The sequence below is a fragment of the Aspergillus affinis genome (assembly GCF_023601865.1).
Source record: "Aspergillus affinis strain CMG 70 chromosome Unknown NODE_85_length_165111_cov_88_837549, whole genome shotgun sequence".
Classification (NCBI taxonomy): Eukaryota; Fungi; Ascomycota; class Eurotiomycetes; order Eurotiales; family Aspergillaceae; genus Aspergillus; species Aspergillus affinis.
Window position 1 is genome coordinate 73780 of NW_026515866.1, and position 24768 is coordinate 98547.

At 51.0% G+C, this 24768-nt stretch overlaps 8 protein-coding genes across 8 annotated transcripts; 4 read left to right on the plus strand and 4 right to left on the minus strand.

The window, feature by feature from the left end:
• Nucleotides 1-393: 393 nt before the first annotated feature.
• On the minus strand, nt 394-1763 carry KD926_010719 (branched-chain amino acid aminotransferase, cytosolic; the record flags this gene model as incomplete). The annotated part of the gene is made up of 3 exons (XM_053103112.1): nt 394-406; nt 463-1459; nt 1532-1763. The coding sequence occupies 3 exons, from the start codon at nt 1761-1763 to the stop codon at nt 394-396; spliced, it is 1242 nt and encodes a 413-aa protein (XP_052953488.1).
• A 753-nt stretch (nt 1764-2516) lies between these two features.
• Nucleotides 2517-5307, plus strand: KD926_010720 (putative protein kinase Scy1; the record flags this gene model as incomplete). The annotated part of the gene is made up of 2 exons (XM_053103113.1): nt 2517-3951; nt 4001-5307. 2 exons carry the CDS (start codon nt 2517-2519, stop codon nt 5305-5307), a joined length of 2742 nt encoding a protein of 913 aa, XP_052953489.1.
• A 749-nt stretch (nt 5308-6056) lies between these two features.
• Nucleotides 6057-10659, plus strand: KD926_010721 (dipeptidyl-peptidase III; the record flags this gene model as incomplete). Its single annotated transcript, XM_053103114.1, has 9 exons — nt 6057-6184; nt 6277-7156; nt 7204-8308; nt 8941-9549; nt 9609-9648; nt 9702-9837; nt 9907-10256; nt 10316-10580; nt 10639-10659. 9 exons carry the CDS (start codon nt 6057-6059, stop codon nt 10657-10659), a joined length of 3534 nt encoding a protein of 1177 aa, XP_052953490.1.
• A 790-nt stretch (nt 10660-11449) lies between these two features.
• Nucleotides 11450-13354, plus strand: KD926_010722 (putative RSC complex subunit Sfh1; the record flags this gene model as incomplete). The annotated part of the gene is made up of 4 exons (XM_053103115.1): nt 11450-11793; nt 11876-13042; nt 13118-13202; nt 13256-13354. 4 exons carry the CDS (start codon nt 11450-11452, stop codon nt 13352-13354), a joined length of 1695 nt encoding a protein of 564 aa, XP_052953491.1.
• An 859-nt stretch (nt 13355-14213) lies between these two features.
• Nucleotides 14214-16963, minus strand: KD926_010723 (peroxin-20; the record flags this gene model as incomplete). The annotated part of the gene is made up of 6 exons (XM_053103116.1): nt 14214-14249; nt 14432-14969; nt 15593-15683; nt 15749-15866; nt 15972-16784; nt 16850-16963. The coding sequence occupies 6 exons, from the start codon at nt 16961-16963 to the stop codon at nt 14214-14216; spliced, it is 1710 nt and encodes a 569-aa protein (XP_052953492.1).
• A 665-nt stretch (nt 16964-17628) lies between these two features.
• sec13 (GTPase-activating protein SEC13) lies at nt 17629-18821 on the plus strand (the record flags this gene model as incomplete). Its single annotated transcript, XM_053103117.1, has 5 exons — nt 17629-17634; nt 17729-17844; nt 17905-17935; nt 18026-18435; nt 18497-18821. 5 exons carry the CDS (start codon nt 17629-17631, stop codon nt 18819-18821), a joined length of 888 nt encoding a protein of 295 aa, XP_052953493.1.
• A 747-nt stretch (nt 18822-19568) lies between these two features.
• On the minus strand, nt 19569-21333 carry KD926_010725 (putative MFS myo-inositol transporter; the record flags this gene model as incomplete). Its single annotated transcript, XM_053103118.1, has 3 exons — nt 19569-20718; nt 20784-21080; nt 21152-21333. The coding sequence occupies 3 exons, from the start codon at nt 21331-21333 to the stop codon at nt 19569-19571; spliced, it is 1629 nt and encodes a 542-aa protein (XP_052953494.1).
• Nucleotides 21334-21772: 439 nt separating this feature from the next.
• Nucleotides 21773-24487, minus strand: KD926_010726 (putative AAA family ATPase GCN20; the record flags this gene model as incomplete). The annotated part of the gene is made up of 8 exons (XM_053103119.1): nt 21773-22124; nt 22202-22670; nt 22728-22814; nt 22867-23040; nt 23111-23414; nt 23475-23555; nt 23631-24356; nt 24425-24487. The coding sequence occupies 8 exons, from the start codon at nt 24485-24487 to the stop codon at nt 21773-21775; spliced, it is 2256 nt and encodes a 751-aa protein (XP_052953495.1).
• Between the last annotated feature and the right edge of the window lie 281 nt (nt 24488-24768).

The following is a 24768-nucleotide window of genomic DNA, read 5'->3' on the forward strand; positions in this document are numbered from 1 at the left end:
GTCGGGGTCGCCAGTCTCCGACCAAGTCTGTGGTCAAATCTGGACAATGTGCGTACACTCTTGCAAGTGCTGCCTTTTGTAGATACTACCAGGCCGCACTGCCGGGCCGCTGGCGGTCAACAGCAGAGCGTCCAGGACGATCGAGTCGTCCCACAACTGGCTCCTTCCCAGAATGACCAAACGGAACAAACGGAACCAAGGATGTTTCAACAGATCATGAATGGATTGAGTGACACATTCCAAGCCACGTCCTGTAACAGCGGCGCTCATTTTAACATCATGGGTAGTAAACAAAACGACTAAGAAACCAATGTTTCCACCCTCTTTTGCCCTAAAGACCATAACAGGGGAAAATCAATGTCGACTGACCTCCCCACGGGGTAGATTCGTCGTTCATAGAACATGACTAGGAAGACAGTTAGCGCAAGTGAATCAGGGGACGAAGGTACAAGATAAACTCACCTCCAGTGATGGTCCTCATCACCGTACTGGATTCCCTCGATCCAGTTCTTCATCTGGAGTGCGATCTCACCAGCTTCTTCATTTTCCTTCAACCCGCAGTCCACCGACTTACCCCGGTAGCTGATAGACCGCACGGGACTCACGATAGCCGCAGTGCCGGAGCCAAATACTTCGACAAGTCTTCCCTCGTCGGCCGCTTCGGCAACCTCCGACATTCTGATCTTGCGCTCGGACACGGTCCAGCCCTTCGGCACGAGTCGCTCACGGGCGAGCTCGAGAACGGAGTCTCGGGTGACACCCTCGAGAATGGTTCCATCCAACGGCGCAGTCACCAGCTCTTTCTGTCCCGATTCCTTGTTCTTTAACGCAACGAAGAGGTTCATAGTACCGACCTCCGTCACATATTCTTCCTCTCCGAAGAGCCAAAGGTTTTGCTGGAAGCCTCTCGAAGCGGCATTCAGCTGAGGCAGAACGCAGGGGGCGTAGTTGGCACCCAGCTTCTTGTCACCAACACCACCAGGCCAGGCTCGGACGGCATAGTCAGTGGCCTCCAGGGAGATCGCCTTGAACCCGGTGGGGTAGTAAGGGCCAACTGGGCTTGCGATCACAAACAAAAGAGCAGAGCCCGGGGGTCCCACGCCAAGGGTCTTCTGTGTACCAATCATCGTGGGCCGGAGGTAGAGCGAGTATCCCCGAGCGTCGGGAATGAATCGGCTGTCCAGGTTCACAAACTCCCCGATCAACTTAGTCAAAGCTCCGCCGTCGACGGTTGGCAACGCAATGCGCGACGACGACTTGTTAAAACGCTCCATGTTCTTGTCCGGACGAAACAGGCGGATTTGACCTTTGTTGTCCTTGTATGCCTTCATGCCCTCGAAGCACTCGAAGGCGTAGTGAAATACGCATGCCGAGGGGTCCAAGCTTAGGTTTTGGTAGGGTACGATCTGAGGAGCGTGCCAGCCTTTGTCCGCGGACCACTCAATGGAAAGCATATGATCTAGGATGTGATCAACGCGTTAGTGACTATCGAATCTCGACAGCAGAGCAGATACCGACCAAGGGGTCATACCGGTAAAGGTCTTTCCGAAAACAAGGTCTTTGGACGCCGTCAATTCCTTCGGCGTGGTTGATTTCGTCACGGCGAGTTTGGCAGGATCGAGGCCAGCTAATTGCGACGCAGCAGCCGAAGAGGCACTGAAGTTCCGCTGATAGAACCTGGCAGAGGACTGAACTGGCAAGGCACGCGGGGCGGCAAAGCTATGCAACGCCCTGCGGCGAGTCAAATGAAGAACGGATTTCATGGTCGAGAACAATATGTGGGGAGCTCTAATCCGGGGTAAGGGTCGTCAAGGCAAGAACAATTGGATCCTTAAGGCGTAGACAGGCAGAATTGGGGGAGGTGAAAGATGATGAACTCGCGGACAGCGGAGTTTTAAGGTTGATGATCGGTGACTCTTTTCCACGGACCCCGGAGACAACTCCGGACGAGCCGATAGCCGATCTAGGACGGCAAGCCAATCAGAGCATGACTGGCCTTCCTACAGCAGATCTTCCATTCTGACTCACAAAAGAGAGTCATTCAATTCATTTCTCCTCAACTTGCCTGGCAGCTCAATAAGCCATAAGCCGATTATCCGGTCAGAACGGAGAGCCACGAGCTGGTTGAACAGGCCTGATGGACGCAGGAAGGCCGACCTCGGATGGGTACAGCCGATCGGGCAGGCGGTGAGAGGGTCTCTTCTTTGGGGCATCGAGCTCGCCCCTTTCACGTGACGAGAGATATGCATGAGGTGGAGGGACTCGAGTTCATTGCAAAATAAGCATCTCCGTGTATAGATCCACCCACCCTACCACGTTCTGTCTTCTTTCCGTTCTCCCTCCTCGTTGCTCTCTTTTTTGTCCACTTCTGTGGCCATACACCAATTTATAACCTGCAGCTTGCCGAGACAGCCTCACATGCGATTGCAGTGGATGCGATGAGCCATTGATTCGCATATTTATTTATTTGCCTTGGGTTAATCTTAGTAGATCGTGTGTGGCTGCAGGAAGAAAATATGTTCTCCTCGGCGCTGAAATCCCTGAGTTCGAACATCTCGGCGAACTACCAGATCTCTCCCCATGCCACCGTGGTTTCCGGACCCTGGAAGATTCATGACGGGAAGAAAAAGTCCACGGGTACCACAGCATCAATCTTTATCTTTGACAAGAAAACGCTTGACTTGCGGTCTAGTGGCCTGGGGAAGAGCTCCAGCTCCTCCACAAAGAAACTGCAGGAGGATGTTGTTGAGCGCCTGAAGCGGGAAGCTGGCAATCTGGCCCGACTCAGACATCCCTCTGTGCTTCAAGTTTTGGAACCCGTAGAAGAAACTCGCAATGGTGGGCTCATGTTTGCTACCGAACAAATCACCGCTTCTCTCGCAGGACTTCTGCAGGACAAAGACATTCAAGAGAGCTCTTCACGAGACGCTGCCAGGTCGACGCGCTACATGGTAGAAGAGCCCGATGGAACGCGGAGATGCAGAGACCTCGAAATCGATGAGCTTGAGGTGCAAAAGGGGCTACTGCAGGTGGCCAAAGGCCTGGAGTTCCTGCACGAGTCGGCTGGCCTCGTTCACGGGAACCTAAACCCCGAGGCCATCTATATCAATGCCAAATCCGACTGGAAAATCTCCGGCCTTGGCTTCGCGGGTCCTCACGACTCTTCGGAGACTCGCTCTTCGCTGCCGCCGCTCGCGCTGTCGGAAGTCCTCTACCAAGATCCCCGTCTCCCGGCGTCAGTTCAACTCAACCTGGATTACACGTCTCCGGACTTTGTACTGGACTCCAATGTGACCCCGGCTGCTGACCTGTTCTCCCTGGGACTTATCATCATCGCTCTCTATAATTCGCCTCATACGTCCCCGCTGCAAACCCACTCCAATGCATCTACGTACAAGAAATTGCTCAACTCACCATCGACCACTCCGTCACAGGGCAATAATTTCCTCAGCTCCGGTGTTATCCCGAAAGATCTTCTTGCCCACGTGCTGCCCAGACTGATTACCAGACGCCCAGCACAGCGTCTGAATGTGCGAGAATTCCAGCAGTCTCAATATTTTGATAACATCCTGGTATCAACGATACGCTTCTTGGAGTCGTTGCCCGCGAAGAATCCCAACGAGAAGTCACAGTTTATGCGTGGGCTACAGCGAGTACTACCCGAGTTCCCAGTGTCAGTTCTGGAGAGAAAGGTTCTTGGTGCACTCCTGGAAGAGATGAAAGACCGGGAGCTGTTGTCTCTCATTTTGCAGAATGTATTCGGCATCCTCAAGCGCATCCCTAATGCACGACGAATACTCCCGGAGAAGGTGGTACCTCGACTCAAGGAGGTGTTTCCAACCGGCAAATCTAGCAACGACCGTGATTCAAAAAGAGATGCGGGTCTTATGGCCGTGCTCGATAATATGAAGGTCCTGGCGGAGAACTGCTCCGGCAAAGATTTCAAAGAAGGTTGGTCTCTCCTTCCAGCAACTCTTGACTTGACGTGCTAACCGTTCAGACATCCTTCCCTTGGTGCGGCTGGGTTTGGACTCGCCTACTCATTCTTTGGCGGATGGTGCAATCCGATGCCTTCCTGTCATTCTGCCTACCCTGGACTTCAGCACGGTGAAGAACGAGGTGTTTCCACCGATTTCTGCGACATTCAGCCGTACAAGCAGCCTTGCCATCAAGGTTCGCTGCTTGGATGCATTTGCTGTGCTTTGCGGGGGCTCTGTGAATGAGGAGGTAACGATAGAGGATGATTTGTCAGGCATGGCCCAGAAGGACAAATCGATCAAGTCTTCCATTTTGGACAAGTACACCATTCAGGAAAAGCTCATGCCGTCGTTGAAGGCAATCAAGACGAAAGAGCCGGCTGTCATGATGGCCGCCTTGAACGTGTTCCGTCAGGTCGGCACGATTGCGGACACTGATTTCCTGGCATTGGAAGTTCTTCCGGTTCTGTGGAGCTTCAGCCTGGGACCTCTCCTGGACCTGCGCCAGTTTGGGGGTTTCATGGCTTTGATTAAGACCATTTCCTCGAAAATCGAGCGCGAGCAGACAAAGAAACTGCAGGAGCTCTCTTCCGGAGGGGGCTCAGGCGGATTCCAAAACGGTGCCGACAGCTCTTCGAAAGCTTCCCATCATATGCAGGTCGATACAGATTCCTCACGAGATAACTTTGAACGGCTTGTCCTCGGGCGAGGACATACCGGCCCGGCCGACCAAGACACGAATTCCTACGACGATCTCGTTGCCGGAACGCCAGCCGCTCAAAAGCCTACTCCGCAGCCTGCAGCCGCAGCAACTCCCTGGCCATCCAATATTGCTGGTACAATTGGTAGAGCTGACACCCCTTCGAAGCGATCCAATTTTAATGTGCGCTCTATTACCCCGGACTACAACCTGAGCTCCTTTCCATCCTTGGAGCCGGCCTCGTTCAAACAGAAATCACCCAACCCACCGACTTTCCCTGTCTTGCAACCATCCTCGTCTAATTTATGGAACATCTCCCCTCCTCCTTCAAACAGCCAATCTCCCAATCAGATGTCACCCTCCCTAGGCTCACTAGCTAGCATGAAGACAGCCGGCAATACCATGGCCGGAACTATCTCACAGCCTGTGGCCTCTAACTACTCTGCATTCTCAATTCCTCCACCGCCGTCATCACAAACAACATCTCCGTCATTCACAAGTGGACTAGCAAATCCCGGGAGACCCCCCTTCGGTAGGGGTACGCCATCTAATTCTTTCTTGCAAAACAGTACACCGCCAGCACAGGCGCCCCAAAGACAGGGGCTTGAAAAATACGAAAGCTTGCTATGAAATCCTGTTATGGAAAGTGGGAGGGATTTGACGAGTTGAACGAAGCTTTGTTGAGGTTTTTGATCAATTTTTGTCCCTTCGCGATGTTTCACATGAAGGAACCTTTGCTCTAATCTAGGAGCTCGACATCTTGAATATGCATCTATCTACATGTTCATGCATTATATCCCATTTTATTTGAGCACAATTTGAATACCATGCAAAAGTTCTCTCTCATGTTTATAACTATATCACGAAGCGTGCAAATCTCCCTGTCTGTATATCTTATATATATCTATTGGATTTAAACCGGGGATGATCATGAATCCAGAATACCTGGTCTATCATCTATGGACACCTTTTGACTGGGAGAAGACCAAGTTCAACGAATATATAGCCTGCAATGCTAAGGAATAGACAGTTCGTAGCTTCCAAGCTTACTCTGTACAGAGTACATACACCGTAGTAAAAGGTCTCCACTCTTGCCAAGAAATCCATGCCCAAGAACACCGGGCCCAAGGGACGCGAAACACGCCTCGCGGACCGAAGTCGAGGCAAGGAATCAAGTCGAGAGTCGAGAATCAAGATACTCCACGATGCTCGCCCTTCGCGCTTTGAGGCGTTTGCCGTCGGGGCCTCATTCTGTCTCGCTCCACCGCCCCTCGGACTCTTTACCCCTCAGTCGTCTCTGCTCTTTACGTCACACCCAACGTACCTTCTCTTCATCTCCGATCAACAACAGTTCCATCACCTCCCATAAAGATCTAACCATGGATGCCTCCATCAAACAGCATTACCTGGCTGACTCTCCGCCTACGGTGGTCCGCCTGGAAGTTAAATCACACTTCGAGACTCTGAAGGATGCGAAGCTAAGGAAATACGCACATTACATGAGCCGGTTCGCTCCCTATAGCTTCATTCCAACCATCTTCGCGCTCCCCGATTTGGTCTAACCAGCTAACGCGAAACCGATATTCAACCCCATTCTAGAGCTGCTTTCGAAGGTACTCGCATAACTCTACGTCAAGTTTCTCCCGAATCCGAACCCATCTACGACCTCATCATCTCTCTGCACCGCGCTTGCGATGGAAATTGGCCTGAGCTTGCCCGCAAGACCGGGGTTAGTGACGAAAATGTCCGGTTTTTCTTGGAATATGCTGGCCAGTTCCTTGGGAACTGTGGCAATTACAAGGGATTCGGTGACTCGAAGTTCATTCCCCGACTGCCTTTGGAAGCCCTCGCGGCTTTGTCTTCGATCACTCCAGAAGCCAAGGCCGCCTTTGAGAAGGCAAGCAACGTCGGAGGTGGCATCTACGAAACCCAGGAGCAATCCCTCATGCATCTCGGCTACCCGGAAGGCAAGCACATGACAACTTATTATCCCGACTCGCCGTCTATCACCAAGGATGAAATCACGGCCGTTGGCGACATTATGGAGCAGAAGGGATTGCCCCTGGAGAATACGCGGTTAAGGAAGACTGCCTCCGGCGATTTCGAGCTACTGATTGCCGCCGGAGTCACCTCGCCCCCAGCCCGGGACCGGGATCTTGGCGACGTTGACTCCTTCGACCTGAGTGGAGAGTTGCAAGGGAAGAAGCTTCGTCTTGTCTTTGGAGATCACTTGGAACAGATGGCGAAGATAGCCCACTGTATCAAGCTCGCAGGGCTCAATGCAGCAAACGACAACCAGAAGCGGATGTTGGACGCGTATGCGCGTTCGTTTGGCGCAGGGTCGATCGAAGCATTCAAAGAGAGCCAGCGTATTTGGGTGAAGGACCAAAAGCCGACTCTGGAAACAAACATTGGGTTCGTCGAGACATATAGGGACCCTCACGGCGTAAGAGGCGAGTGGGAGGGATTTGTTGCTCTGGTAAGTAACCACCAAATTCATGCGAGCGGTGTTAATAACCTGAACAGGTCAACATGGAACGCACGAGAGCCTTCGGAAAGCTTGTTGACAGTGCCGAGACCATGATCCCCAAGCTCCCATGGGGCGACGACTTCGAAAAAGACAAGTTCCTCAGTCCAGACTTCACCTCTCTTGAGGTCCTGAGCTTCCAATCGTCCGGTATCCCCGCTGGTATCAACCTCCCTAACTACGATGATATTCGCCAGAATTTGGGCTTCAAGAATGTGTCTCTCGGAAACGTTCTCGGGGCCAAGGCTCCCAACGAACCGGTTCCTTTTATTGCCGATAAAGATTTGGAGGTGTATCGCAAATGCCGCGATCCCGCGTTCGAAGTCCAGGTTGGTATCCATGAGCTTCTGGGCCATGGCACGGGTAAGTTGCTCCAGGAAACTGCTCCGGGAGAGTACAATTTTGATGTTTCAAACCCCCCTGTGAGCCCCGTCACGAACAAACCGGTATCTACTTGGTACAAGCCGGGTCAGACCTGGAGTTCAGTTTTTGGAGCCATCGCCTCGTCCTACGAAGAGTGCCGCGCGGAATGTGTTGCGATGGCGTTGAGTTGTGATTTCGACATCCTGAAGATCTTCGGCTTTGGCGATGGAACGGAGAACCTTACGAACGCAGCCGGCGACGTCCTTTTCGTGGCCTATCTTCAAATGGCACGCGCGGGATTGGTCGCGCTAGAGTTCTGGGATCCGAAGACGCAAAAATGGGGACAGGCGCACATGCAGGCCCGTTACAGCATCTTGCGAACTTTCCTCGAGGCGGGTGGCGATTTCGTCCGACTTTCTCATAGCAAGGATGATCTTTCCGACCTGGAGATCCATCTCGACCGATCCAAGATCTTGAGCCATGGAAGGCCCGCCGTGGAGAAATACCTCCAAAAGCTGCATGTCTACAAGAGTACCGCCGACGTTGGAGCGGGCAAGAAACTCTACGATGAAATCACCTCGGTCGACGAGTGGTGGGGCACCAAGGTTCGGGATATCGTCCTGAAGAACAAGATCCCACGCAAGGTCTTCGTGCAGGGCAATACTATCCTGAATGGCGATGAGGTCACGCTGAAGGAATACGAGCCGACCATTGAAGGCCTGATTCAGAGCTTTGCCGAGCGTAATGTCTAGATGGGAGGACCCCATTGCGAAGGCAGGGAGCGCCTTCTTTCGGTCGAACTTTTTGAGAATAAGTGGACAATTTTAGCCGGTGCACATAGTTAGCAATCAATCAATTTCTCCCAATCCCATACTCTGGAGGATGCTGTTGGCGTAGAGAAGTAACGGCTGACCTTTCCAAGGCTGTTTCCATGCAAAACAAGGCCCCGGGCGGGTCAGGGGTAAAGGGAGATTGGATGAGTAAATAACATATATAACTAGAGAGCGAGAGAAAGAAAGAAGGAGGGAAAGAGAGAGAGAGAGAAAGTCGGTACGGTAAGAGCAATACAGTGCACTAGTCGACGTTAACTCCAAAGCTTCCCGCATTGAAAGTCGCCCGCCGCCAATGTTTCTCTAAGCGCTTTCTTCCATCCTCTTCTTCTCCTCTTTCATCGCTCTTGCCTGCCTCTTTGTTCGCTCCATCAACTCCCTTCTTGCCGAGGCTACCGCATTCCCCCCTATTCGCTATTCGAATCGCAGTGGGCTTTGATATATTCCTTGCAGGTCTCTCTCATGTTTTAATTAACCCTGGAATTACTGGAAGAGATCACGGATAGCTAGACATCTGATCGACCAAGGGAACCCGGAGTCTAGGTCTCGTCCGATCACCTAGACGCCACTCGCAGCTGAACACTACGGATCTCCAACAGGAGTTCTCAGCCATACGCGCTCGCAGCGAATTCGAGACACCTCCCGACACCTTGTCGCGGCATCGAAGTTCCCCTGGCTCGCCTCCCACGGCGCGGCCGCATCATCAGACGGACTCCGCAGTGGAGGACGACGACTTCTATACCGCGCCGCCGCCGCATTCCCCGTCCTCTGAGGCTTCTTCCTCTAGCCTCCATTCGTCCCGTCCCCCACCATTCTCGTCCTTGATCTTCCCCCCTGCGACCGATCCCAATCGCGCCAAGGAAACAGCTCCTCAGCCCCGGCTAGCTTCTCCGCCATCCGACGACGAAGCACCTTTAGAACCGGACCCATCCTCCGCATCTCTAGTCGCAGAGACCAAAGCTTCTTTCGGCTCCGATTCCAAGGGAGATTCCCAAGGCAAAGCAGCAGACGACGGAGAGCCCCCTCCTCCGTACACCGAAGGTTCTAGCCCCATCGAATCATTTACATACGTGATGGCTGCGGCAGGAGGCGCGTCGAGTATTATTACTCAGGTGCAACAGGCCGGAGGGCCCCCGATCAATACCTTAGGAGGTGCGATACCTTTTTCCCTCCGAGGGAATATTCTGACTAACTGACAATTCCCTTACGAGTAGATATCGGTGGAGACGAGCACATTACTCTGGATCTGCGGTAACAACTTTCTCTGCCGGTTCTATAATTGCGCTGTTCTAACATAATAACAGAGGGACGCGGTTTACGCTTTCTCGCGATGAACTCTTGACGCTGCCAGAATTCGTTCTTCTCTCCCTTTTCCCGAACGGTCTGCTTCCTGATGGGCATATGGGCACTTTCCATGAAGGCGACATCTATCCCGTCGACGTAAGCTGCCTTAAAACCTCGTCTGGATTGCCTCACCTACCGAACATGTCTAATCAAGTTAATCGCTAGTATGACCCCGCCTCACTTCAATACATGCTGGACTTCTTTCGCTCCGTCGCCCAATCAATACCGTCGTCCTCGCATTCCGCATCGACCTCCCCAGACCTAGAGATGTCGGATTCAATGCAAGGGTCTGCCAGAGACATGCTACAGGACCGGGCCGGGATTATCGTCTTGCGCGAGGACCTCGATTTCTATGCGATACCGCCCCGCCCCGAGATTGACCACGCAGAGATGATTGAGGTCAAGCGTGCGGCAGCCAAAGCACTGTTGAAACAGGACGGAATATTCTCTGGTCTACGGAAAAGCGACGAGGTTGGGTCGACTGAACAGCACCTAATCGAGATGCTCACAGCAGGGTAGGCCTCTTCTTTTCCGAAAAGGCGAACGAGGCTCACATCATGCTAATATTTATTAGTGGCTTTGACCGTGACGATCGCTGGGGTCATCGTGCTCCCGAACCCAACAAGGCGGTGATCTGTAGTCTTGCGTTGGCTAAACTTCGTACCGACATTCGCGGGGATCTGTCCAATAACAACGCAGTGGGTATGGCACAAAAACTCCTTCTTTTCTGGAGAAAACCAGCAAGAAGATGCTGGTGGGAGGGAATCGAGCTGGAAAACGTGGATGGCGTCGAGGGCAAAGTCAAGATATGGATTCGGAGAGTATGGACCTTGGAGATGGTAAGAGAACTGCGCCTATGCCCAGACAACCGAATAAGCTAACCAATCGTTTTCACAGAGTGTTATTGGGCTGCGATAGCCATGGGATTGGTTTGGGGTCTTTCTTGTTTACTGTTTGCGCTTTTGTTCTCATCTACTCTTTCTCGCGCCGTTCTCGCATTTCCGATCCGCCCTTGGCCTATGCTAGATACATAGCACTGCAGCACATCTCTTCCTTCAAGGTTCTTTTCAGTCAATCTTTTGCGTTACTGACGATATCCCAGTTTACTCCTTGCGAATCTTCCGATGCAGGCAAAAGGGGAATGGCGTATTTAATTACTGGTGCTCGAATCATTTTGTTTATAATTTAGCATTGACTCTAAGTGGTTGTTAGTATATATATCACCGCTTGTACCCATAGCATTCTTGTTATTGTTTCTCCTCCTATCCCCGGGTGAATATAGTCTCTACGGAGTAGCGCTCGCTGGCTGCCCTGCGGCCTGAGGCCTGTCCATACCAGATTGATCACGTGACGCTATGGGGGCCAGAACGGGACTAGCGCGAGCGGCGCTGGGAAAACGCGAAGAAGCAGAAAAAGGCGGAGGTCGACCGACCGCGATCACCGTCAGAGGCGCTTGGGCTGGATTCGTGCTTGCTCCAGAAGTCGCTCGGGATTTTTGTATCTGTGCAAGGTCGACGCCTCCAATACTGCCAGGCGCATTCACTTCTGACCTGCGCCTCATCCCCTCGGTCGCTCAATTTCCGCATTCTGTTATTCACCCTTTCATCCATCCTGTCGAACGCCCATCCATTCATTTATTTTGTTCGCAAATTGAAGCCTCCCAACCAGCGCTGGAAGGGACATGTTCCTGTCTACCTAATCAGCCAACATGTCCCCTCTTAGAGGCTATATCACATCCTACCCCCCGCGGGTGCGCCAATATGGGAACGCGCTTCTCACTCCCATCAACCCTCCCACTCAAGTCGGCCCTACGCCGCGCACGACGAAACGCGGAACCGCTGCCATCAACTACGCCGAAGACGGTTATGATGATGATGATTTTGATGACAGCGAGGGACCTCGGCGGCCCACCGGCCTGAGAAGCCTCCGACGAGAAGAGTCAACTTTCGATAAAGTTCCCTTGGCAGAAAAACTGGGGAAAGAGATCCATGCCCCAGTCGAGGTCCAAGGGGTGTTTCGGGATTGGATGATCAAGAGGATGTTACGGCCTGCGTATGTTCTGTTGTCCTGGGTCCGACTGCGGACTCTAAATTGATATTCGCGAATGAGCACTAATCCGTACCGTCTTCTCTAGTTGCGCAGACCAGCTACAGATCCAAGCACAGCTGCCCTTAACCCTCATACCGATTCGAATTGATTTGGAAATACCGGCGCATCAACCGTTGGAACCTTTCCCCCTGCCGCGAACGGTCATAGACCCAGGGCTCAATCTCACGCTGCCTGGGTATAGACGACCCGAGCCACTGCCCGCCTATCGTATCAAGGATACGTTTCTCTGGAACCTTCACGAAGCTCTCGCAACCCCGGAGGAGTTTGCCGTCGGATTCGTTCGTGACATGGATCTCCCCAGCCCGCAGGCAATGACCATGGCGATCAGTAATCAAATCCGCCAACAATTAGAAGAATTTGCCGGAGTCGCACTGCATCCGCTCTTCCAGAGAACACAACACAAGCCTCCCTCCGCCTCCCAGAATGGGCTGTCGCGCGATGTGTCCATGACCCCGGCCTTCACACATGCGGCCACCCCCGACAGCAGGGCCAATGCAGTGACTGTCACCAAAGAACCCCTGATCAACGACAGCCTTTTAAATCCTGATGATGCGTATCGGTGCATGATCAATCTAAACATCAATTTGCAGAACAAACTGTACACTGACAAGTTTGAATGGTCATTGCTGCACCCTGCCGGGATGGCCGAAGAATTTGCCAAGATCACTTGCGCCGACCTAGGGTTGGGCGGAGAATGGGTTGGTGCCATATCGCATGGCATATACGAAGCTGTCTTGAAACTCAAGAAGGAGGTTTGTGAAAGTGGCGGGCTCATCAGCGGTATATACGGGAACGAGATCGACAATCAAGCGGCGAATGGCGCCGAGGCCGGCTGGCGATATGATCCCGAAGGGCTTGGGGATGAATGGGAGCCCAAGGTGGAAGCGCTATCGAAAGAAGAGATCGAAAAACGAGAAGGTGACCGCGAGCGACAGATCCGCCGGTTACGGCGAGAGACGGCTCGGTTCTCATCTACCACCGGCATCACTCCTGAAGTGTCCCGACAAGGCAGCGGGGGTTATTTCGATGTTGATAGCGAAACCCCATTGGGTCGAGGCGAGCGCAGCAAACGAAAAAGACGCTTCCGCAGTATCAGTCCAGGCGCGAGAGGAGGCACCCCCGGTGGGCGAGGAACTCCGGATACCGGCTCGGGGGCTGGCTACGGTGGCGGTGGTGGTACACTCTCTGAATGGTATGTCTTTCTTTCCCTCCTTCAAAGCCACTTTACACCCGAATGACTGACCTTGTCTGTTTTCTTTGTCTCTAGGGAACGTCAAAACTGGCGATGCAGCAACTGTATGGTCTGGGGCACCGCGGTCTGGGCGGTGCGGGATGGGCCTGCTGGTCCTAGGGTAAGAATTTCTTACACTCGTCGCAGACTTAATTTCTCTAACCGTTTGTCCAGACACTTTGCCACAACTGCGGTCTTCTATATGAACGAGACAAGGTTGCTCCGGAATGGTCGAGGGATTTGCACCGACATGATCTCCCAATTGGCCGGTGACGACCGTAACTGTTCCGTCTTTTGGAAGTAGGTAGATTGACCGATCTACTTGATCAATTCGCCCTATTCTCATCAGTCGCCCCTGTTCCCTCTCGACCCAGTTCATGTACTTTTTTTCAAACATGGCCATGATATTTCTAATGAATCCCTTATAGTCAATACTCGGCGTATTCGATATGGTTTTTTTTTTTCTTGCCTCTCTTATTTCTTTCGTCTTTTAATCAATGTACTCCCCTTCTTTCTTGAACCTTTCAGAAAACCTTGTATACCGAATGTATTCTCGACCGATGAGATCTCTTTTTTATCGAATCTTTTTGCTGGCTTTCAAATCTTGAAATTATCCATGTTTTGATATGTGGGTCTGTATACTGATTGCAATGATTGACAGGAGGGGTTCTCTTTTTTATCTTTTATGTGGAGAATATGTATGGTTTTGAATGGGAGGTATGATTAGATCTGGTGTGAAAGGGCTCAAATAAAGGTGTTTATTTTCTTTGCCCTACTACAGTATCGAACATACTATGCATAATTGAGTAGAATGCAACCTGCGTTGAAGGTCCTACACATGCAATACTTTCCGCCAGGTCTTCTATTCCATGTTAAAGGCTCTTAGTTTGGTTCGAAACCCAAATTATATTTTGGTGGCAACGGACGCAAAACGAGTTGTTTCATTCTATAGGGGCCATCTATCGTCACTATCCGTTCTCAGGGCTCATTCAGATTAATGATGACATGTCGGCAAAAAAGATAAAAGCAAACGAAAGTAGATAAATGAAGAGGTGAGAAAATCGATGTAAAAGGAGAGAAGAAGATATTGTTCGTTCTCGGGGACTTTTGCGTGCTCTTCCCTTTCAAGTATCTATTTGATCACATTGAGCAGTGTCGTTTGAGTGATCTAGAGATTTCAGTTGGTTCCTATGGTTTTTACGACGGTTAGTAACGATAAGGAAGAGAAAGAGAGAAGGGAGAATCTTTGCTCGTCGTCTCGTTGGCCGCTATTCTCCAGGTGTCTCCAGGTTGAAAGACGAAAAAAGATACGAGAAAGGAGATGGATGAGACAGGGAACGGAAAACCTACAGACTGAGATCGCTTCTTCCAGGATGTGCCATCCCCGGATGTGCGTTGCTTGCCGACGAGCGGACGATTGACCGCCGAGCCAGAGCAGATGGTGTTCCTGCTGCCCTCGATCCTGATGCCCGTGGCGATGTGGATCTCGACCGGGGTGGAGGTCCGCGCTGCGTTGAGGACCCCGGTCCGGTGCAACGCCGCGAGGATGGAGGTTGTCATGTCGGTGAGCCGTGTCCGGCGCTGATGCTGCGCAGCGCTCGCAGTCGGGGTGGAAGATGCGGGAGACGCGGAGATTGCGGACTCGGATGCAGAGGAAGGGAGGACGATGGAATTGTCATTTCCCCTGATGTTGATGGAGGCATCGATGTGGATCGCAATGGGAGCTTGTTGATCCTCATCACTAAATATATCGCTCTCGACGTCCTCGTGGAGGTCGCTGTGCTGGGTTGCCGTCGAGTACGGCGGTGGAGGGGTCGGCTGTACAGAGTTCTGTACTTCGGAGAGTTTGTGCGAGTGATGGAGAATGGAATCCGATGGCGGAATCATCCTGGGGGTTCTGTTCGTTCAGCTTTGGCTAACCAGACTGTCAGACTATCAGCAGCATCGAGAACCAAGAGTGGGATGGGAAGATGGAAAGAAGTTTGACGTCGTTGATATTTGTACTAGGCTACCTAGACAGAGCAGAAATCATCCGGACAATCGATACATGCTCATGGAAAGGTGTCCGTCTATAGATAGAAGTGGTAGAGTAGGACAAGGAGCCGTGCATCAATAGACTAGCCACCAACGACAATAGGCCGATCAACCGGCAAGACAACACAGCAGCCTCGCCGGGGCATTTATTCATGACCAGGGACTCCAGACAATAAGGGGCCAATGCGGTGGGCGAGGGCGATGATGCCTTGCAACAATGCTGCTCGCCCCCTTATTGACTGCTATTGTTCTTGCTCGTCAATACCTGAATAAAGTCACGTGCCGGGTCAATAGAGGACGGCCTTCCGGCAAAGCAAAAGCATCACAAAAACTGACAAGCTTTTGGTTCCAATCCTTGCGCCTTGGCAATGTTCAAACTGACATAAACAAGTAGAGGGAAAGAATGAATACAAAAAGAAAGAAAGAAAGAAAGGGGTATCAAGCTAGACAATTATTCAAGCCCAACGATCGCCATACGCCCAAGATGCATGGAGCATATCATCATCCAATATCTCATCTTCCTTGGTTTTATGTTCCATCGGACGAGCAGAAGCATCACCCGCAGTATCTAGATAATTTCGGATAGTCAGCGAGCGTCTTTATTTTTCTTCACAGCTATTGCGTTAGGCTAACCTCTGTTATTTTGTACAAAAGCGTAGTTGTGTTGGTCTGCTGAGACTGCAGCTCGTTCCTGTTTCGATTTCGGGCCTTCTGGATAGTGTTTGCCGCCAGGGTGTAAAGGCTGCAAAGTCTGAATATTGATTAGCGTAAACAATAGTCGGTGTCAAGTATTCGATTTTACCAGCGTTCGTGCCACGCCAGTCGAAATCCCAATAAATCACGAACTGGTACTGACTTCGCGGAATTCGTCTCCTTCGACATGGACTTCGCGATCCCGGATACGGCGCATCAGGGCAAGGAAGTTACTTTCTCGAAATTTCTGGCTTTGGTCATGGCTGACACTCTCTAGTAAATGCCCTGCAGTCCTGGCCAGCTCGTCCGCATCGTTGACCCGCGCTTGCGTACCGTCGTTATTGGTCTGCGGAATGGTGTCCGATCCGATTCTAATGGCTTCGTGGGGCTCATCTGCGACGGGCGTGTCCGATTGAGCAGTGCTGCTGGCAAGTTCTTCCTTGTTTGTCTGGGATTCTTCGATATTATGTGACATCATGTCCGCACTGGCCTGCTCAAACGCGGCTTCAAACGCAGTTTCATCGAACGTTTCTGCTGGCGGTTGCTGGGTGGCCATGGACTCCGCAGTGGGGAAAGAATTCATATTCATGGGTGTTCCGTACAGGTGATACCCCGGTGAAAGCGATTGGAAGCCTGAAGCAAATCGCGGATGCTGCTGCTGCTGCTGCTGCTGCTGTATTTGGGGACCTTGTTGCTGTTGGTTCATGAACTCATTTTGCCACCCCTGGTGGGAAACGGCGGAGGGACCCGTGCGTTGATCGAACGTGTGCGATGGGCCCGACAGCTGCAATCGTTGGAAATCTGCAGCCCAGTTTGCTTGATCTGCGGGATGGGACACCGCATGATGCGGAGCATGAGTACTGAAGGGGCCTGGTACATGCTGTAAATTCGAAAATGACGGGCCGGCTGAATTGGACTCAAAGGCGGCGAACTCGGGGTCTAGAACTCCTTGACTGGGAGCCTGGGAACGGAAACCCTACGCAGCCGAGTGTATTAGTATGAGAGGTTCTCGGTTGTTCAAAGCTACAACTGGGATTTTACCTGTGTATGCGCTTGTCGCGAAACCAACCTATCCTGTTGGAGAGTCCTATCGACAGAGGCATTCTTTTGAAAGTTCTGGAGAGCATTGGATGGCCCACATATTGAGTCACTCATGATGGTCAAATACCACAAGCTGTAACTCCAAGAGAGCAGATTAGTGTATGGACATAATGTAAGACATGATCACGAGGAACAACGGGCGGGGAAGAGATGCACATACTGTCAAGATAGACACATAGAAAGAAGTTGGGGAAGATGCAATGAAGGGGACGGGGGACTGCTAAATGGGAAGTAGGACACTCTGCGCAGCAAGAATGGGGATAGTGAAGAAAAGAAGGCAAAGGAAAGAGACAGGAGGGAGAGAGAGAGAGAGAGAGAGAGAGACCCGTGGGGTAAATCGACCGAAGCCGACCGAGGTCTATCTCACGTGCCAGGCGTGACCCAACGTGACCGGGCCGATAAGATAAGATTGCGCTAGCGAAACAGACAAGCTGGCGGTGTTTTGCCGCTGCTCGTTGCCTGCTTGCCTGTCCCTCTTCTACCACCACCGCTTGCTTTAATCATTGCACAAGAGCAACTTGAGCTTGTGGGCTGCTTCCTCTCTGTGTACTAACTCAGACCTTGCTATCTTCTATTCTCACCCCTAAGGAGGTCCTTCAATTGGGCAAACATGGTGCGGCTCTCTCCTTTCAACTGGCTGTCAGCGCTGGATTGTTAACCTTTCCCCTCGAGGTCGATAGGCGGCTGCTCAGGTCATCTCAAATTCTGGACATGATGATATGATTGTATGTTATGGTCTTGCCTACATCCTTACCTCCGACGTCAAGAATACGCCCCGATGCACCGATTCCCCTTTACTAATTTGACCACCTGATATAGCACGATGCCGGTCTGGATTATTACGGTCGACGATTGGCAACATGCTCGTCGGATAAGACAATAAAGATATTCGAAATTGAAGGCGAGACGCATCGATTAATTGAAACTCTGAAAGGGTGAGCCTCGTTCCGTCATGTGTGCCTTCCCCCTCCAGTCGCTGACCTCGAGTGAATCAGACACGAAGGTGCTGTGTGGTGTGTTGCATGGGTGCGCAATTTCCTACTCTTTAAAATCAGCTCGATAGCCTTCTCGGCGGTGCAAGCATTAACTAATTGAACTTCCCGTCGCATTCTGCAGGCCCACCCTAAATTCGGCACTATCCTGGCCTCTTCTTCGTATGATGGAAAGGTGCTCATTTGGCGCGAACAGCATCAAAACTCGACATCCCCTATGGCCGGAAACTCCTGGACCAAAGTTTTTGATTTCTCTCTCCATACCGCATCGGTGAACATGGTCTCCTGGGCTCCCCACGAGAGCGGATGCTTGCTTGCTTGCGCTTCCTCGGACGGCCACGTCAGTGTCTTGGAATTCCGTGATAACAGCTGGACTCACCAGATCTTCCACGCTCATGGCATGGGTGTGAACTCTATCAGCTGGGCCCCTGCGACGTCTCCTGGCAGCTTGATCAGCTCAAATCCCGGACCCGGCCAGCAGCGAAGATTTGTCACTGGCGGTAGTGATAACCTACTCAAGATCTGGGACTACAGGTACGTATCTCAAGCCTGATGTCGCCCTCTTTCATCTCGCTGATAAACGTCTCCTTTGCAGCCCGGAAACAAAAAGCTACAATCTCACTCAAACCTTCGAGGGTCACTCGGACTGGGTCCGAGACGTTGCTTGGTCGCCGAGTATTTTGTCCAAATCCTACATCGCATCCGCTTCGCAAGATAAAACCGTTCGGATCTGGACTTCCGATGCATCAAACCCGGGCCAGTGGACTAGCCAGCAACTCGAGTTTGACACTGTCCTCTGGAGAGTCAGCTGGAGCCCCAGTGGGAACATCCTTGCCGTAGGCGGAGGCGACAATAAGGTCAGCTTGTGGAAAGAGAACCTCAAGGGACAATGGGAGAAGGTAAAGGACATTGAGGAGTAGACTTTCTTGCTCTTTCTCTTTCTTTTCATTCCCGATCTTGCTATGTATCTTTAAAAAATAGGAATCGCCCTTTTTTTTCTATTTCCATGTTCAATATAGGAGTAGTCTAACTTTGATGAATAATTTCGTATCCTTAAAGACGCATCGCGTCTTTTTGCAAAGCATACAGCGGTGTATGCTAAAATGGCCACCGATAAAATAGCAAACGACTAGGTGCCTGGAGGGGCCCAGCAGTTATTTGAGATTTAAATTTGCGGTATTAGCCACGAACCTACATGTACCGATTAAACATGGGCATCCAGTCGTATGTCATGATCGGTTGGCAGTCACACCACTATCATAGGTATCTAGCCTCTTTAATTATAACAGAGCAAAATGCCGGATTATTTCGGAAAAAATGATCGAGATACAAGAAAACCAAAAAGGTACTGGAATTGATGAAGGCCAAACATGGCAGGGCCTATGCTAGCGGTCAAGAATATGTATATACAGGATTATCACAAGTGGCTTAAATTTATACCGAGATGAGACAAAGTAAGATTGGTGATTTATATATCGAGGTGAAATGAATTAGGCCAGGGTAGGTAGGCTAGTTCCTTCTAAGGATGTCGAGATGATACTGAGCAAGAGCATAATCCACCGACCTCTTGCTGGGACAGATTTTCCTGAAATCGTAACCAACAAGCACATTGGGAGACCTTTGACCGATTCAATCGGCGCAAATTTCAATCCATGATACTGTGCGTCTCACCTCGACGGGGTGTCCTGAGGCCTGATAAGACCTTTATCTAGCCCCCAGCCGGCAGCAAGGAGCCATTTGACCTCCTCGAGACTAAGACCATTGAGTTCAGGGTAATTTGACCACACGCAAAACCAGCCAATGATACATATGGCTGCGTAGACCGCGAATGTCCAACCAGGAGAGAGAAGTTCCATCATAGGCAGAAAGGTAAGCCCGACAACAAAATTTGACCCCCAGTTTGTCGCCGTGGCAATTGAAGACCCAAGCGAGCGAACATTGAGGGGAAAGAGTTCAGATTGCTGCCAAGGAACATTGCCGAGCCCAAATGCGTAGGATGCTGTGTATACTGTAAAGCAAACAAGGATCACCATTGGTAGCAAGGAGCCAGCCTGGGCAGTGACGTTACTGTCTGATCTTGCTTGGACGTCGGACATATTCGGCAATTCCAGAGAAGGAAATGCTAAGGCACAGGCAAGAAGAGAAATTATCATGAAGGGTATAGAATAGAGGAGTATGCGGCGCCTGCCAATCCGATCAATGAAGACAAATGCGAGCATTGTAAAAACAAAGTTGGTCATGGCCACTGATAGTGCAGCGAGTGTGGGCGAAGAGAATGAAAGAAGGGAGAATATAGTTGCCGAAAAATACATCAAACTATTGAATCCGCATAGCTGTTGTAATCCTTGCAGCATCATGGCGATTGTTAATGCTCTCCGGTTTCCAGGTGTAAGAAATAGATCACGAGCACGCTGCGTCATGTTTTGCAGCCACTGCATGCGAAATTGAGGCGCATCGTTGCATGTATTCAGCTCCTCATCTTGTTCAGTTATTTCCCGTTGTATATCATGCAGGACCTGCTTCGCGACGCGCTCTCTGTAGGGGTGGCCTTGATATACCTTCATTAAAGAGCGTATAGCATTGGTTTCGAGCCCAGCTTGCGCTGACCAGCGTGGGGTTTCTGGTAACACAAGTACGATTCCAAACTGCAGCACTGCGGGTACCATTCCAAGACCGACAATCCAACGCCAGCCTCCAGGTACAGATGAAAATAGCCAGCCCATAATATAGGCTATGACTTGCCCCCCGGTGATCAACAGGCAGAGGATCGTAACTAGTCGTCCTCGGGCATGCGGTGGTGCCAGTTCAGATATATACCTGTAGAAAGAACCGGTCAGAGCGTATTCCATCCATCGAGAGCATGTACAAGAGACCAAACCTACAACGGAGTCACCAAGCTAGCACCGCCGACAGCCATGCCAACAATGCTCCTCCCAACGATCATTCCCGATACCTCGCTGGTAGCGGCCTGTAACAATGCACCGACAGCGAACAGTGCGTCTGCAACCAGTATGACTTTCCGACGGCCGAGCCTATCGGCCATGACTCCTGCCACCGGGCTTGCAATCAAGGCAAATAAACTCGTGCAAGACGTGATCAGACTTTTGTCCAACGTATTAAGGGTACGATGAGAAAGATCGGAGTGGATGGATACGAGAGTGGACGAGATAACTCCTGTGCTTTAACGATGTAAATGTCAACTAGTTGTCTGCGTAAGATCGCAGCTCTAACGGGTGACGGTGACACTTACTCATATCCAAACAAAAGCCCACTTATCCCGGCTGAGAATGTTAAGATCCAGATGAACCAGCCTCCCGAGTATCCTAACTCCAGATCTGGGATATTATCGTCATAGTCTTGATGTGGATGGTTGGTGACCGCATCGTTCGAGAGCAAGGGGGCATTCGCGTCAGATGGATAATGTTCCGTCATGATTTAATGTTCCTCTGCTTCTATCAAAACATCTGCGCTCATTCCATCCCTCTAGACAGTTGACAGGGACAGGCGACAATTGGGTTTCGGTAAGACAGGTAACCCCACAGAAAGGACGAATAAAATCCAAAGCAAACAAGCAGGTAGGGTTGGGGAGAGTCTGGAATCGGGGAAAGTACAGAGTACAGAGTAAGGTACGGGGTAGATAAGGATAGACGTCCAGCCCGGGGCGGTGGCGCTTGGCAGGCCGCCCACGGCACCGACCCACTTGATGTACCCCGTACGAAGTATAGAAACGTCTACATGAGAACCATTCTGTCTCTACTCCGTACAGCATATTAGATTGAGCTTCATGGATGATGATGGACTGAAGTGATGAGGTATTTCAAATTGACCACCAGTCTGAGGGCTAGTACTAGAGGTAGTTACAAGTAGCTGGTTAGTGGGCCACCGCAACACCAGCTTCATTGGCCTGCGAACTGATCTTTTTCTTGTAGGCATCGACAGTGCCATCGAATTGCTCCACCGTGCCCTTGTCACACACCCATAGACTAGTACAGACATTCTGCAGCATCGTCACGTCGTGAGACACCATGACAACACCGCCTTCAAAGTTCTGTAAAGCTTCGGACAATGCGTCCATACCTTCGATATCGAGGTGGTTGGACGGTTCGTCGAGAACGAGGATATGAGGGTTTGTCAAGGACAAGCAGGCGAAAGCGACACGAGATTTTTGACCTCCAGACAGGAGTTCCATTCGCTGGAGACCTGTCGTGCCAGTGATGCCGAACCTAATTGAAGGAAAACCAAACGTTAGTCACCCTTCTGCCGAGCACAATTTAGATCAGGAAATGGGTCTCAAACGTACGCGCCCAGATGTCTCCGGTAGTCCTCATCCGTCTTTCCGGGATATGTCTTTGCCATGAAGCTCACCGCACTAGTAGTGAGATCCAAAGCATCCACGTGATGCTGGGCGAAGAATCCGATCCGCAGCCTAGCATTTGTGGAGATAAGACCAGAGGTGGGCTGGAGTTGGTTCGTGAGGAGCTTCAACACAGTTGTCTTACCAGCACCGTTGGGTCCCACAATGCCGATACGGGAGTCAAGCTGAACATCAAGGTCAACATTTTTAAGAAGGGGACGGTCCTTGGTATATCCAAAGGCAACCTCGGACATCTGCACAATGGGCGGAGATAATTTCTCGACTTCTGGAAATTTGAAATGAACCACATAATCGGCCTCCGGGGCTTCCAAGACGGGCATCTTCTCGAGCTTCTTGATTCTTGATTGTGCCTCGGACGATTTGGCCGCATTGTACCTGAATTTGTCGATAAACGCTGAATTGAATTTTGTCAGCCTATTTGAAAAATCGATTGATCTACGGGGTCTCGCACCTTGCAAGTGTGCCCGTTCGGCCATCTGCTTCTCGTATTCACGCTTCGCATTTTTCTTCCTCTCCTCCTTCGTCGCATAGAAGGAATCTGTGAAAGAAGTTAGCTCGGGTCATTCGACATCATACCGCAGGAAGCTCACCGAAATTGGCGCCCTTGTAGTAATCGAGTCTCTCGGAGTGCTGATGCATTATATCTGTAGCAATTTCGTTCAAGAAGGCTCGATCGTGAGAAACCACCAGCACGGTGCTAGGATAGCCCTGGAGATAATTGGACAAGAACGTAATGGACGGAACATCCAACATGTTTGAAGGTTCTGTACAGAGTTAGGCATTTCCAAAAGTTAAATAAAATAAAAGACAACAACAGATGAAAAGAAGGCCTACCATCCAGCAGAAGTAAATCTGGTTCGCAGAACAAAGCTCGGGCCAGAGCCAATCTCATCCGCCAACCACCAGAGAAGGTCTTCGTCGCAAATTGCTGTCTTTCGGGCGAGAAACCAAGACCCGCCAAGATACTGGCCGCACGAGACTCTGCTTTATCCGACTCCATCTCTGCAAGCTTGGAATGAATATCACTCAAGGTAATATCAAGACCCTCTCTCTCATGATCCAGTTTGGCTGCATCTTGCGAGGTGTCTGCCATTGAGGATCTTTCGGCTTCGAGGGAGGCCAGCTGCTTAGATATATTCTGTGGGGAAGGTTAGCACGCATATGCCGGCAAATTCGATAACAGAAACGGGATACTAACCTCTTGATCGGCCAGTAGGCGTTTGCGCCACACGTCGGCATCCAAAACTGCCTGGATGGCAGGGGTATCGTCGCCCATGATCTAAATTCACAATGTCGATGTTCAGTTATGAGCTCGTTGGAGAAAGTTACGGGGCGAGGGGAACAAGTGACCTACTTCTTGCTCGACGTGAAGAATTGAGATATGGCTAGGAACTGCCACCTCTCTGCGGCTCAGCGCCCGCAGAAGGGTACTTTTACCGATACCGTTTTGACCCACAAGACCATAGCGACGACCATAGGCCAAAGTAAGAGACGCATCGGTTAGGATACGGAGGCCACCGACAGAAATATCGATACTGTCAACCTTGATATCCTTGCTCTTGGCCTGTGAGTCGGAACCCAGCTGGAGAGGATTGACAGCCATGAAGAACTCTTCGTAAGACATGGTACTATCCGGTTGGTTCAGAAGACGTGACGATTCATACTGCACGGTCTTCATTTGTTTCTTTTCCTGCTTGGCACGAATCTTACGTTCTGCCTTTTCGAGCTTCTTGCGGTCTACACGAGACTCCACCTTCCTAGAGTTGGCGGATTCCAAGTCCACATTGCCTCCAGCAAGGCCTAGAGTTGAAGACATGTTCCTCTGGGAGCCAACGTTGATGGCCTGGTCCAGCTTTTTCGCGGTGAATGGCATCTGCCGGCGCTCTCCATCAATGTCATCAGAAGCGCTCAGCGAAGATATGAACTTCTCCACTAGATTTCTGATAGAGCTTTCATTCTGAGGTGAGAAATCCCCGGAAGCGGAAAGCAAAAGCTCAGTGACCATATCAGCAGCTTCCGCCACAGGGGACGGAGCGTTAGCATCCTCGACGTAAGCCTTCGAGGCATGGGTCAAATATCCCTATAATCAATTAGATCAGCCCCATGATCGAAAAATATTAAATGCAATTGAATCTCCCGGGCCCTTACCACAGAATACTCGGAGATCACATGGTCAAGACCAGGAATCTGTGATTGGAGTTCCGCCTCCATTTTAAAAGAGGTGGCACGGGCTCTAAGAGATCGCAGAACGGTTAGGAGGGGGGCAGAAGAAAAATGATTGTGTGCAAATAATTATTTAGCTCACACGTGTCGGTATACTGCCAAAGCAGGGCTCCTTACAATCTGTTGAACAGCCTATTACCAAGACAGAGAGAGAGTCGCGGTTTGTGGAGTTCAAGCGGTAAAAATGGATCTTGTATGCCTGAGGTTAGTAATTGTCAGGTTTGCACTCGCCAGCCGAACGGTTCTTCTGGTATCTCTGCCCCTTCCGA